The sequence below is a fragment of the Thermobia domestica genome, chromosome 13 (assembly GCF_964235325.1).
Source record: "Thermobia domestica chromosome 13, izTheDome1.hap1.1, whole genome shotgun sequence".
Classification (NCBI taxonomy): domain Eukaryota; kingdom Metazoa; phylum Arthropoda; class Insecta; order Zygentoma; family Lepismatidae; genus Thermobia; species Thermobia domestica.
Genome location: NC_137466.1, coordinates 110295371 through 110311393, shown reverse-complemented (window position 1 = coordinate 110311393; position 16023 = coordinate 110295371). Strand labels below are relative to the sequence as shown.

Here is a 16023-nt window from a genome sequence, read left to right as displayed (position 1 = left end):
ATTAGTAAAATCATAAATTCAACTAAAATTACTGCATAAATGAAATATTAACGAAAATTGGTCGCCGAGTTGTTTTCAAATGTTGTATTATGTTTGGATGAAATATTTTCGCAACTATAATATTTACTAAGTATGTGAAAAAAAGATACCTAAATTTGACCCTACCATGGAACAGAATAACCGTCTTACGAACCAAGGAAGAAGGAAAGAAGAAAAAAAGGAAATAAAACAGTGAGTCATATTGAGAAGCTAAACTGATTAACTGTTTTTTCAGAATCAATTTGAATTAAGTATATAAGATGACTGCAAACCATAAGTAAATGGAAAGAGGAACGAAACTATCTAATCTTAAAACGGAAGTGGTAATAAAACAAAAAGAATCAAAATGATTTTTTAGTCAATATGCAGTTTACCGTGTAAAAGCATATCTACTTGTGAATATAACATCTTTGCTTTATATATATATATATAAAACTTCATGAACTGACATAAATTTCCGGTTGACGTGGAAAGTTGAAATTTGGAAGATTGTAGCTTTCCGGGACTAACCAACAGGAAAATTGCCAAAAGTTGATATTTTTAATTCTTAGGGGGTCTAAAGGAGGGATGAAGCATTTACGCATGTTATTTAAATGGATCTTTTTTTAGACCTATAATCTCATAATTTACGTACTTGGAATTGGAATACAAACTTGAAATTCGGCATACTTATACAATTTTGTTAGCACTAAGTAAATCAGTAAAAATAAACATTTCTAACCTTTAAGTGGTTTTATGGGGAACTAGTGTTGTAAAAAAACGGTTTTTTTTCTGTGAAGTTTTTTTCAATAAAAAACATAGTTCTTTTTCATGTTTTTTTTTTCAAAAGTCTGTTTTTTTTCTGGCAACTATTATTTATTGATTTATGTTGCAGATTATTGAAACAATCAACAGAACTTGAGTCGAAGCCCTCGTAACTTACAAATTGTTTCTTTCTTTGAACCTATACGAGCAAAATTGTGTGATTATTCCTTTCGGTCCCAGGTCATTTTTGGCGTTTTTCTACATTTCCAGTTAGTGACTTATTGCTCAAAAACTATTCATTCGATTGATATGGTTAAGGCCTTTTTTTTAAGAAAACGGATGTGGCTATTTTTTGGTGTAAGTTGCATTGCAGTGTTACCAACGAGTGGGAAATTATTGAGGGAAATGTAGGGGTGAAAAGTTTTAAAAAATTCCCTAACCGAATTTCATAATTTTTTTGTATCTAGCACCACTACTGTTATATGGGTTCAAGTCACCTAAACAAATCTTTGGTGTGTTGACAAGGTACAGTGAAATCCTGAAGTCGCTGGCTTCCATTCAAAGAGGGAAAGAAAAAAATTCTGTCATACACATGAAATTTTGACACTTTTTACGCCTCAGAGGCAAAAATCAAATATGCCGGATACAGCTTCTCTAATTATCCTATTGAAACTTTTTATGGTGCGTTCTGTAGGGTAAAGAAGAAGCTTTCAGGTAGTGGTACGTTCGTCTCAATGTAGCCAGCAAGAGGGCAATAATAGAAGGGAAAAGGGAAATTTTCCGAATTTTTCACCTAATAGCGGGAATTAATTGTTTTGGCTGGAAACGCTGCCATCAGACAGACGAAAGCTATTTAAAAATAAACCGTAGTACTCGAAGAATATATCCTACACGTATCATGGCGATATATAACAAAGTAAGCATGAAATTAAAAAAAAAAATCTCATTCTACCTCAGAAATTCACCATTTTCTTACCATTTCCAGAACATGGTTTATTATAAACCTCAACTGTACTTCCCCTAATTATTCTAGTGAAACTTTTTATGGTGCACTGTGTAGGCTAAGGATGAGGCTGTTAGACACTGGTACATTTGTTCGAATGTAGCCAACAAGAAGGAAATAATAGAAATAAAAAAGGGAATTTTTCCCAAAATTTGCCCCTAAAATCTGGAATTAAATTTTTTTGTAGCTAGCAACACTACTATCAGACATACACAAACTATCTTAAAATAAGCTTTGGTATCAGTCTAATATATCCTACAAGTTTTGTGACGATATCTAATAAAGTAAGCATGTCAATAAAAAATATCTCATTCTACCTTTAAAAAAAATTACAGTTATCTTTCCAATTAGAAAACAAGGTCCAGTGTAAACCTCAACTGTACTTCCCCTAATTATCCTATTGAAACTTTCTATAGTGCGTTGTGTAGAGCAAAGGCGAGACTTCCAGATACTGGTGCGTTTGTTCCGATATAGCCAACAAGAGGGAAATAATAGAGACAAAACATATAATTTTTCCAAGATTTCCCCCTAAAATCTGGAATTAAAATATTCTGTAGCTGGCAACACTGCAACCAGACAGACGTAAACTATCTTAAATTAAACATTGCTACACCACTAATATATCTTACAAGTATTGTGGCGATATTTAAGGAACAAAGCTTCTAATTACCAAAAATATATTACGGTAAACAGAAAAATAAGGAAAAACTAGAAAAATCAAGGGCTAGAACATAAATACGAATTTTACGTGCGGCCCCTAATTACCCCATTGTAACGATCTGTACTTTCGTTTGTTAAGTAAGGACAAATGTTCGATTGGCGTAAGTTGACTTGCACTCGGACGTATAGCTACGGATTTATAAACAAAATTTTCTAATTTTTTGCCCAAATATAGGAGAATTTTAATTTCTCTAATTGGCAACACTGCGCGCAGGCCCGTCCAATTGATGCCAACAGTTAGGTATCCATCCGAGGTATCTACCTGGCAAGTCTTAAGGATGTCTTTCTACAACGAAGGAAGCTACAGGGGGAAAAAGTAAAGGAAATTCGAAATTAGAAAATTCTCGAATTTTTTACTGGGGTGAAATTTGAGAAGAAAATTCGACACCAGAAGAAAAAGAAATTAATATGATAAACTATAGTCCAACCACATTTTGCAAGAATAATATCCCGATATCTTAATTAGTGTCCTAAACAAGTGACACACCTGTATGTGCCACTTTGGCCACCTGGGCCACCGAGTACACATTTGATTACATTTTTTTGACTACTAACTCGTGTTGTTGTTGTAGTTCTAGTCTCGACTAATAATAATATCGTTGTAAACAATAACTTTATAAGGACAATTTTCTCTCCTTTTTACATCTTAGTTCCAACATTGTTGGTGAGAAATGTAGAGTGTTTCAAAATAAATTTTGGGGTTTTAAGTCTTCGTAGTACTTATTACATTTTACGTACAATTATAAGCAATGCATGAAGTAAAAGAGCACCTCAAACAGTCTTTGCTACAAGTGTTCAATGTGAGATTCATTCATCACACGGCACACATCTAGCCGATAGGCGAGAAAGGCTCATAAACTTTCCGCCATATGGCACAAAACACATTCAATTTAGGGGAGTTTCGTTTCAATTGTACCATCTCCTGAGGATTTGCTGACGGCCAGATGCAAACATTATGAGTGTTCACATTAGCTCTTAGGTGAAAAGTCGATTTATCACTGTAGACAACACGATCCAGAAAATTTTCATTGTTATGCAGGAATATTTCACTTGCGAAATTGGCACGTAAACCGTAGTCTGTAGGTTTTAGTCCTGTAGCAACTGCAAACGATAAAGACGTAGTTGCAAGCGTCTCCTTAATATTCTTCACACAGACGATTGCACTGTACAGGTTCAGTCTTTACTAAAACACAAAAAGCTTTCTGCTCTCTAGTCTCCATCTTTGCTACTTGCTCTTTCTAACGGCAGACAGAAGAAACAATGCATGTACATGCGTGCGTACAAAACTGTTTGAGTTGCTCTTTCATTTCATATAATATTTATAATTGTAAGTTAATTGTAATAGATACTACAAAGTTTCAAAACCCTAATATTAATTTTGAAATACCCTGCATTACTTCAAATTGAGTCATCCTATATTCAGGTCCTAAAGTTCATTCAACGAACCTTCTGATTCTGATGTAAACATTGTAGAATGGTATTACTCCGCCAGTCATCGGATGATTGGCTATCGATCACCGCTTCTTTCGATATGTCGCCTCGTGCAATGGCATAATTTGCCGCCTCCCCCTTTCTCCAGAAAGAACAAATCTTAGAAGTCATGATTTTAAGTATGCTACTCCAGAAGTCATGATTTTAAGTATGCTACTCCAGTATGAACAACAAAGGTGAGGGTAAGTACAGGCGCACTCAGAAAGGCTTAAATACTTACTAAAAATGCAATTCCGTTGTCTGTTTTTTTTTTCTTGAAATGTTAATCTATTATGATAATGAAAGATAAAGCAAACACACCTGCTGAGGAAAGATGGTAATCCTTTTTATAGAATTCACTATCGAGCTTCAATCTCAATGTATCAGTTTGCAATTCCAGTGCAACTAGCTCTTTTATCTTTATTTCTTGATTTTTCTTCTACATCTTCTAACATTTTTTTTAAAAAAAATCTTATTTCTATCTTCAATGATAAGGAACTTGCTTCTGACAAAAACAAGACTACTTTCATATCAAAACTGTGATAACTTACTAAATGGAACAGATATTCACTACTATTCGAGAATTGAATTCTTGCATTTGACAACAATCAAGCAATTTGTGCTCGGACTTATTCGACCATTTGCTTTAGCATTGTCCATGTGGCCTTAAACTAATGCAACCTAAACATAATTTATGAATGTAGTATTCAAATAGAAGGTCAGCTTAGTAAATGTAACTACCATCATCATGAAGTCTGTTTCCAACAAGAAATATTGAATTTTAATAATATACTTATGACAGATTTTGCCGAACCATCCAAGCTTGCCGTTCCACGCAAATGCACGTGTTGCATATATACAGTGGCGTATTTAGGAGGGCTTCCGGGCTTAAGCCCCCTCTCCGAAATCGTACTTACTGTAGTAAAGTATATGAAATATCTTGCAGAATTTTCACATTTTCAGGCAAAGCCCCCCACCCGAAAGTTAGCAAAGCCCCTCCCGAAACAAAATCATAAATACGCCACTGCATATATGGTAGAGCCGGCTCTGCATATCATATATATCTAGTCGACAAATTATTTATATATGACATTTAGAAAAATACTATTAGGCAAATTAGTATTAGTTTTTACCTTTAGACAAGTTATTGGAATTTTATACTGTTCGTGACATTATTTTCGTACTTATTAAAGGCCTGCTTTCACGAAAAAACAAAATTTTATTTCTACTTTTATTTCTTAGTTGATATTGATGAAAACTGCTGAAACCCGAATTGTTAATAGGTATGGTATTCATGTAAATTGTAAAATATTTGTAGCGTATCAGTATCTAGCGTTTAATTTATGTTGCATTTTACGGTGATTACACCTACATAAAAATATTTCATACTTAAATAGACGTAAGATGCATTACAAATGACTATTTGAAAAAAAACGAAATTTAGAAAAAAAACGAGAGGCAATGTTTTTTTTCTATTTACAACACTATGGGGAACTGAAAAATCTATCCCAGGTATTTATATGGGACGTCTTCTACACCCCAAAATGTTTAGGGACTTCCGGCAGTATTAGAATAATGAAATTTGGCATGATTGTAGCCTTCCGGGACTAACCCACAGGAAAATTGCCAAAAATGAATGTTTTTAATTAAGTAAGCATAGAGAAAGGCATCGTTAATTACAATAATTTATTAAGTATGCGAATGAAATGCCCGTCCCCTGTGTGTCATTTCTGAACACCAAAATATGAAAACTACAATCAAAATAGTCGCCGTCTGCAACAACACACTTCTGCCATTGTTCAACCAACGACGGGATTCTATGGCGAAAGAAAGCTGGAGTTTGTGATGTAAAGAAATCATCAACCGGATCCCACTGCTCGAGATGCCGATCTGGTCAGAGATATTTCCACTATGATGGTGTTAGGCTGTAGTTCTTCCCATTTTGAAACCAGAGAAAGCAGCAACAATGCGACGAGCCACCCACTGCTCTTACGAGTTGAGCTTGCAAGATCTTTGATCAGTGAGCGTCCCTTGTTTGGTACTTAGACTTAAGCTCTCTCGAGCAAGTCTCACTGTGGCTTTTGGTCTTTCCGAACCTCTACAATCTTGCTGATCTCGAAAGCCACATTCAAGAATCCTTCTTCCACCGTGAGCATCTTGTTGCTATACTTACCTCTTGGATTAGATCTTAATACCTATTTCCTCCAACGGATAGACTCTCACTGGCAAACAAAATAGAATCATGCAAACGAGAAAAAGCTCCACTCAGTTAAACCTCTTTTAGGCAATTGGAAGACGTCGTTGCGTACTTGTTGCCGACATACAGTGATCCTGACACGTACGTGTATCGGATAGATATTACACATTCTTAGTTAGCGCATGGCGCTAAGACTGTATCGTTCCACTGAGATTTTTGTAGAACGTCTAGAATACCCAGACATCAGAAAATGAAATGAAATCTTTGAGTTTTACGTCCCACGGTTATGCCGGTTAGGCTAAAGGAGACGGTGAAGATGAGAGATGAGTGAAATGGTGGAATGAAGAAAGTGGGAGGAAACGGGAGAACACCGAGAAAACCCACGAGCACGGTGTTTGTCCACCACAAAGTTCACTTGGCGGGGCTGGGATCGAACCCGGGACCCCAAGCACCAGAGGTGAACGCTCTACCACTGAGCCACCGCGCCCCCACCCAGACATCAGAGAACAATTAGGAATATCTAACGATCTTAATTAGGATTTGGTGGATAATATGGTCTTTTGCGACCGTATCCTCATCTTTAATTGTGCTATTGGAATGACTGACGTGCTCTGAGGAATTCTCTTTTCAGACTTTTCCTGTTGCGAGTTTCTATTTTAGCTGGCTGTTTTCTTGTCACATATTTTGTATTCTAGTCATTTATTGATTTATCATTTTCGTGGCTTCTGCTTTAAATTAAACTTCATTTTAGTTTGTTCTCCTAATTTGAGTTTCAGTAAGTTTTAGTATGCAGTGTGTGTTAGTCATTGGCCTTAGCGTGACCGGGACAAACAGTATCGCTGCTCAAGTCACCACTAAACTTTAACCAATCAATCAATTTCTTCTTGTTGTTGGGTTCGGTAAAAAGAATAACTTTAGCACACAAAGTCGAAATCTAGTGGATAGATTGTTTACTTCTCTGAGGAACTGAAAAATTCTGGAAAACTGGACACACTATTACCAGCTTCCTTGTGAAACAATGTTTCGATATCCAATAACATTGCATAAGGTCGTCGTTTAGTGAAGTGTAGCTATTCCAGGCAGGGATCTTCATTATAATTACGGTAACCTTAAAATAAAAAGTGTTGGTCACATAACATTCGCGTACGCATAGTTCTATACCCTCTTTTAAAATGTTTGGTTTTCTAAATATATAAAATAAAAATTTAAACAAAATGGTTTAAACCAGCCAACCCTCGAACCCCAATATTTTGGAAAAGTCCCCGTTGAAAATAATAATGGGACCTTGAAAACAATAATAATATCGCAAACTTAAACGTTACTTTCACATCTATAGTCTGAAAAATTCTCAATTTCTCCACAGACGAGCATTCACAACTTCAGTCTACACCGCTCTGCATGCATTCTGATGTTTTCAAATGAATAACATTTTCTGAACTGGATATTTCCACTTATTTCAAATATGTAATCAGTTTTTTTTTTTTTTTTTTTTTTTTAATTCGACAGTCAAAAATCAAGGTGTAGTGGAAAAACCACTTATGTCCATGGGAAAAGCACTAGAAAACAAGAATATACTTTAATAATTGCCATAAGACTGACATTAATTTTACTATGGGCGGACCCTACGATGTATTGATAACTATTTAACTAGCAAGAACTACATGACTTGACACCTGATTTGAATCAATCGAAAGAAAGTACTGAACTTTCAGGCTCAAGACTAAAAATGAAAACTTACTTTCACCCGGGACTACTTTCTCTTGGTATAGGCAAAGGAAACATGAGATCATTTCTTATTTTACTGAACATGGACCAATGGTTTATTCCCGTGACATACCAGAACTTACAGAATTGTTTGGTGTGGCTCACAATGCTTCTGATTGGAAACCTTTTATTGATTAATCGAAATCAAATTTGGAAGGTGTCTTACTTCACAATGGCAATATCCTTGGGTCTATTTCTGTTGCACATTCTATTCATATGAAAGAGACGTATGAAAATGTTACGTGTTTACTAGATTATGTAAACTACAAAGAACACCAATGGCCTCTGTGTGGCGATTTTAAAGTTATAGATCTAATACTGAGACTTCAATCAGGCTACATCAAACATCCCTGTTATATCTGCGAACGGGACAGTCGTGCAAAGGGTGAAGATTGGGTTAGGAAAGAATGACCATCCCGAAAGCCTCTGTCAGCTGTTGTAAAGAATGTTCAAAGGAACCACTCGTGAAGCGTTTAAAAATTTCATATAAAGTTAGGCATCATGACACAGTTAGTTCGTGCTCTAAATAAGGAAGATAAGTGTTTTAAGCACATATGCATGGTATTTAGTACTATAAGCATCGAAAAATTCACAGCTCGTATACTTACTGGTTCAGAGATAAGAAACCTTCTGAACGACAAACCTTTTACGAATACTATGACCCAAATAGAGAAGAAAGCATGGCAAAGCTTTAGGAGTGTTGTGAAGAACTTCCTGGGGAATACAAGAAGCCTTGACTACGAATATATTGTATGAGAGTTGCTGCAAGATCTCAGAAATCTTGGGTGTAATATGAGCGTCAAACTACACATTTTATATGAACATTTAGAAAATTTCCCACACAATCTTGGTGTCTACAGTGAAGAACACGATGAATGCTTTTACAAGGAGTTGAGTGATATTGAAAAGAGGTATCAAGGTTGTTGGATCATTAACATGATTGCCGATTACTGCTGGTTGCTGAAAATGGTGAATATAGGCGCTGCAACTCCTGGAAAATGCCAAAACGAAGGAAATTGTTTCATAAGTAGTAGGCTTTTGTATGATTAATTGTACAGTCAGAAAAAGAAAATATTAAATATAAGTCGGAGCTATCATTTTTATAATCTCCAACGTACACTTAATATTGTTTCTGAATGTACATTTTTGAGTAAATTATGTATTTGTTTGCCTTTGTGTGTATTTAGTTACTTTTGTCATTCTGAAACTACTGTATGTATACATGAAAAATAGTTATTATGTATTCTATATTATAATGTAGTGTGTACATATTGATATAAACATACCTCCACATTTCCAGGAAAACGTGACGTGACGGAGATATCATATTCGTAATTAGCGCCCCAAAATTATAAGAAAACGTCACTCAAACCAAAATCATCGGAACTTTTTTTTTTTTTTTTTTTTTTTTTTTTTTTTGCTATGAGGACAACTGATTTGCAAGCACATTAATCAACATTTTACTAGTTGTAACATTTTATCAAAAACGAGAAAATGCATTATTTTCTAGAAAAATGGCCGAAGTTAGAGGCCAAGGTCAACGTTTTTATCATCATTAACATTATTATTGTTTTAAACTGCCTCGAAAAGCAAATACAACCAACATAAAAGAGAATTTACTTTACGTTGTCCAGAAATTCACATAGCTCACAAGATAGACAAAGTGGTTGGCATTTAATCGGATGCATCATATTTTTTCTACAAAATTTGTTTCGTTTAAGTAGTGGAAATGATCCCAATAGTTATATGGAATTTCGTTACTATTTTATTCATAGGAAGGATAAAAATCTGATAGCCTAAATTGTTAAGTTGCAAAACACACTTACACAACAATTTCAGGAAGCGAGGTTATCAGGGTGTCTACTGAGTTTCATTTTCAATATTCCAGTATATTCAGTTTAACTATTAGCAAAATTCCAGTGCCTAATACAATGATTTTTTTAAAAGTTCTTTAGGAATAATCACACTCTTGATGATTTTTTGAAATACAAATGACTTTTTAACATTTTTTAAAGGGCCCCAACTCCCCTCACAGCCCTCCACTCCACCCACTGTTTTAAATGTCTAATTACAAAATGTATACAACTCTTGCTTTGGAAAAATTTACAATCTCAATGAATACAAAATTGTTCCTAAAAATTTAAAACAATTACAAAAAATTATTGTTGACAAATTACCAGTTTCATGATTTTTCCAGTATGTGGATGAAAATTCCAGTATATTTCCAAAATTCAAGTATTTCCAGTATCAGTAGACACCCTGGTTATCCACTCTTTTGCTCACGAGAATTTCAACACAAAGGGAGAAAACAATGCTTTCATATAGCAATTTTTAATAGATCATCGTACGAAATGGCAGAAAACACTCAAACAGTATGAATGAATCACAAAAACTCGATATAGGCCTACAATGTATGACTATTCTTATTTGAATTATGTATCCCGCAGCATCTATCAGCAAATATCATAATACGAATTGTTACAAATCATTCTCCAAGTACAGTTCAGTTAATCATGTTTTAATAAGTTCTACATAATACTATATAACAGACTGTTTTTCTCGAGTTATTTTATTCATTTTTTTAAATCAAAATCTATACAAGTAATGAAAAGGTATTGACATGACTAACACGAATGACAACTCCGTAGCTTAATTAACAAAATTTTCAAAAATATTTTACTTTACGAATATTTTGTATATTTTTTTTTTTAAAGTAACACAAGTTTTATCAAAATTGACCATTAAATTATCAAACCACTGATAAAACACATTGAAAAACACAAATTAACACACTCAACATTAAAAGTGAACTGTAAGTTCTAATGGAAAGGCAGTGGCTTCGATTTATCACAAACACAACTAGTCACTGATAAGCCACCTATTCGATTAAAATAGAACCATTGAAAAGATGCATCTGGACTTAAATAATGCAAATTTCAAATCACCTTACAGCAATTCTTGACATTCCACAAACCTAACTCCGCACATTCTTTTTCGAAAAATAAGGCAACAAGATAAGCATAACTGAATAAAACAATATGTTAAATGTAGCATTCATAACTCCATCAAGCATGCCCAAAGGATTATGTTTATCTATCCAATGCAAATAAGTCTTCGAGCACAGACCATCGAAGTCATCACATTGGCTGTTACTCTCGTCTACATATTTGAAACACATGTTGACCATACTCGGTAAATCCATTCTGTGCTGCATATTCTCGACTGCTAAAAGAAAGAAGTTTTCCAGACTTTGTGTCAACACATAATGGGGACACATATCCAAAAAAAATCTTATCCACCTTAGAACAGTAAACCTTCCCTGTTCCGCGACTGATATTATTAGCTTTACAACAAGTCCTAAGAAAATATTTAATAAAACCAAGTACGAATAACTATCTTCAAAATGTAACGACTCATAAAGACAACTTACACAATAGGAAAATAAGATACCACTGACTCCATACAAATACAGCACAAGCAAGAAGACATACATTTCACGAAAAGAAAATAATTCGCCATTATCCAACAGAAGAACAACCAATATTACAATTAACACAACACTAAAATACAACAAAAAATCTATCACTATACAAGCCAACCAAAACGCAACAGAACTGAAGTTAACACCAGCGCTTTTATGTAGTCCTAGCTGACGAGTTCGACTTCGCGCAGGGTATATCACAAAACTAGAAACAAGTAACAACAGTCCTGTTGGCAATAAGACTATCCACAAGAACAGACCACTGCAATTACAAGCACTACTGCTTACGAAATAGTTCACCCGCACAGCACGCTGGAAAGGATGGTCTGTCACTGAAATACTCATTTTATTAGATCTTTTGAAAAACCGAAGTAAAGTATTTGTTACTAAATTAAACGACAGAGGCCCACTATGCTCTACTATGTAAGAATATAATGCCATGATAACAGGGACTTGTTGAGGAATATCGGTGACATTTGCTGCAGATGATTTCTTGATAGTACTGAATACTGCAGCAGCTATAAACTTATCACGTAGTCTGGAACCAGATTGTGTAGTATTACGCAAAATATCTTCTAGGATCATTTCGTTATTCGCAACATTATATACTACAGTTGAGTCATTTACTGTACCTTTATAATAATCTGACAATCGCGAAAGGCTGTCTTCCTTGACAATATTAAATATATATGGATCCCGGTAACTCTTGATAGAGAACATTCTCGGAAGTGTTTGCGGATACTGGTAACTCATTTCCATGCTTTGCCACAATACATGGAATATAAGAAATATCTGAATAATCACAAGTGGAAGATAGAGATTCAGGTGTCTCCTTGAATGGAGGTACTTTCTCATCAGGAAAGCAACAAATGGTTCATCAATATCAAGGTCTGACAATCGGTCTCCAGCTTTAAGAATTCTTTCGAATCGTGTCAAATGTACATCTGTTTCAGTGTCAAATATTTCACCTGGACAAACTCCTAAAAACGAAATAGTCTGTTTTGGAAGAAATTTGGTTTCATACACGCACTGACGTTCTGGTCTTAAAATCACACTAACGTCACTAGGAAATGAAACTTCCTCAACCGTATGTTCTCCCGTATTTATTCTAGTCTTGCTATTACTTTGTTCATCGTCCCGTTGTGTTTTTGACTTTAAAGCCATCTCTATAATACCTAAGTTTACAGCCTGTTTAGTAAGATGCTCTACTATCTTCTTCCATTCAACCTCCGTAAGATAGGGAACTAAATATACCACTTGAAAAATATTCTGGAAATAAATAATAGCACCAGGTATTACCTCCAAAACCTGACTTGTCAGATATCTTACATCGCTTGTAGTTTGTTTTTCAATATATAATTCATAACGATTTGCTGTCAACTCTGTTTTTAAGATATTAGCAGAGTTAAATTTCACAACGTGACCATGGGACACGAAAACAACATAATCTGCTAATTCAAACGCCTCTCCTGCAACATCTGTACTAAAAATTACGGTACACAAACCAAGCACTTCTTCTATCAAATCGTGCAATTTGCTAATCACTATTTCTGGCATTTTGTACGTTGGTGAGTCTAAAATTATAACTTCAGGATGAAGCATAAAAGCAATTGCTAATGAAGTTAACTTTTGAATTTCATATGGTAAAATCAAAGGTGAAAAATGCCTGTATGACATCAAATCAAGTTTCTTCAACCACATGTCACAAACCATCTTTGCTGTTTTCAAGGAACAACCTCTAACCAGCGCATTCAAGATAAAATGTTCTTGTATTGTACAAGAAGAGTCAAACACATTATGTTGCGGACTAAATCCGACTGATGAATTTAATAATAAAGACCTAGCATCATTAGTGAGCATACCGTCCCTATTTAAGAAAAGGCCACCGCGTGTAGGTTTACTCAAACCAATTAAAACTGAAATCAGCGTTGTTTTACCAGCACCAGTAGGGCCTAATATTGCTGTTATTTTATCTTTGTAAATTGGAAATGACACATTATCAAGTGCTATAGTTCTTTCTTCTGTAAAAGCACTGAAAATTTCGGGGTTGTATTCCTTCCTTAATCCTTCAATATAAATTAACACTTGCAAATCGTTATTTTCCTCTGTTGTCAATGAGATTAGTATCCGGCGAATAGCTTCTTCAATGTCAATTTCCCAGACACAGAAGCACCAACGAAAGGCAACTGCAGACCATTTACTAAATATACACGAGGCCAATCCCAACATAAAATAAGTAAGAAAAGTATAAACAAAAACGCTCACAACTTGCATTGTGAACACATTTTCCAAATCCAAATACACTACTCCACACTGCAACTCACGCAAAGCAATTTTGTGTAATCCCAACCGTAAGGCACAATTAGGAAAACAAAACCCGAAAAAATTTGTCATTGGCGTAAAATATGACATCACCCACATCACAACTCCGCATACAGTTCCAGAATATCTGTGTGTGAAAAAAGTACAAATTAAAGAGCAGAACATAGTTCCTGACAGCATATACGCAAACAAAAAACACAATATTATCCAACCATTCGAATACTTGATAATGGCATTAGATCCATCTTCTTGCCATTCACATAGTAATATTGTCGTTAAACTAACTGGTATTATATTAATTAAAAATGAGTCCAAAACACGTTCGAATAACATCATCCAACCCTTCATGCCATGTATTTTTAATAGTGCAAGGAAGGAAGTGTCCTTGTCCTCTATAAATCTAGCCACAATAATGGGGATTAAGGTTAAAAAACTCAACATAAAAAATAATGGTAGGATAACTTTAAGCATACACCCGAAATACTCCCCTCTGTTACAAAAAGCATTTTGCAAACCTTTCAACACGATTTTCACTGGGAAGGATTGCCATCCAAACAGTCTTTCTAAGTAAGTTTCATCCAGCAACCACTGAAATCCAAGGAAACCGCTTTCGTAATATGTATCATACTCCTGATGCAATTTCAAAAATTCAGAATTTGCATTCGGTGACAGATGCTCCCAGCAACAATACTTGATGGGCAACGGCATACGAATTTTATATGTAAAAGCAGATATATTTTCATCTTCAGGAAAACCATTATTAAAAATAACACCAACAAATCGTCCGTCATTTATTCCATTATATAAATGCTTGTCATAAACATCTTCCATCTCCTTTTCATTTTCACATGGTATCAAAATAGCATCAGTCCATGCAAATTTCTTCATAAATCTCTTCATAAAATCGTTGCTGTGATTATTAGAGGGTGCATAGGCCACGTATTTAATGCTCCCAAGCCTAGATATAATTTCATTGCGATCTCTTTCATTTGTATTGTCACGAAAATAGAAACCATCATCTAATTCCTTAAGATAATTCCAAATAATAATTAATACTACAAACAAACTTGGAGTAAAAAATAATTCAAATAATGTCGATTTCCAACGCCGCATACGAGTAGTAATAATTTTCCAAAGAAGGAAACACATTTTCTGACAATACGTTCACTAAGTATAAACAAATAAATGTGTCGAACTGCAATATGCAAATAAGCAGCAACAAAACAAAAACAAGAGACTGATGCTTTGAATAGATCCTTTCCGGATCGCCAAAACAACACTATTCATGTTATATACAAAAACATATAATCCAACAATCTGTGCCTGTTTCGCTAAAATAAAGATTTACGAAAATATATTCACGGCAAAAATCTAGACCTACCTTATCCAAGCACTTCAGTTCCTCAATAGGATAAACTGTTTTGTCACATCTAGCACACTTTTTACTCATGGCTAACGCCAAAGTATATTAGAAAGGAATCACTGAAAAAAAGGGGGGAACTGTATATAGATTTTCAAAATACTTTTTCCAGCACTCTGAACTTACAACTCTTCATCAAAACACATACGAAACACAAAGTATCACACACAAAAACACCACTTCACCACCCCACCTTCACTTCGGACGGAAGTTAATAAACTGTTCGTTCAGTCCAACTCACTTGTTCAAAATCTGCGAGGTGGAGAGAGTGCATAGCATAGTTGCTAACTGTGTAATGATAATATTACTGCAGATAAATATAACGAAAGCTTAGATCAACATTTCGCTCGTCATTCTTCACAGAATATTTCCTTGTAGAATTATTGTAAATAAATACGAAAAGTTTAATAACAGACGCAATCGTATTTATCGAGGACTGTGCTGCTCTTTTCTCTAAAATGAAATATTTAGTTTACTGTCTCATATTCGTGGCTACTAAAGGAAAAGATAAGAGAACGGTGTGCAAATAATAAGTTAAATAATGAATGCGTTGTTGGAATTAAGTGCGAAAACGTAATATCAATATTTCATCTTGCCGTTCGATTTTCTATTTACCTTGCATAGTTGCTCAGTAACTTCAATGCATGTAATTATGTCATGAAACATATAGGCACATTCCTTAACGATGTGCGTCAAGCGAACACAAAATTTGCAAAAATTGAAATCAATTATACTGATTTCACACGATTAAAGAAAGTTTGAACAAGACTCTTGTTCAAGACCATTCAAGACTATTTGATGAAAAAGACGTCAGCACTGACGTCATTTTTGTCTTGAATTCAATAGTTTCGTTCAAGAGATTT

The 16023-nt window shown here is 34.7% G+C and overlaps 2 protein-coding genes across 4 annotated transcripts in view; both read right to left on the bottom strand.

Moving 5' to 3' along the window:
- Positions 1–15438, bottom strand: part of Lasp (LIM and SH3 domain protein Lasp) — a 164564-nt gene extending 149126 nt beyond the window's left edge. Inside the window, exon 1 of one of the 3 annotated variants that reach the window (XM_081736245.1) lies at positions 15122–15438. In XM_081736245.1, the coding sequence (XP_081592371.1) occupies positions 15122–15190 (69 nt within the window). In that variant the 5' untranslated portion in view covers positions 15191–15438. The remainder of the gene's footprint in view (positions 1–15121) is intronic. The other 2 variants (XM_081736244.1, XM_081736243.1) reach the window with 2 other exon arrangements.
- Positions 5531–15039, bottom strand: LOC145668424 (ATP-binding cassette sub-family A member 17-like). The gene has a single exon (XM_081736242.1). The coding sequence runs from the start codon at positions 14887–14889 to the stop codon at positions 10912–10914; it is 3978 nt and encodes a 1325-aa protein (XP_081592368.1). The 5' UTR covers positions 14890–15039; the 3' UTR covers positions 5531–10911.
- Positions 15439–16023: the final 585 nt, after the last annotated feature.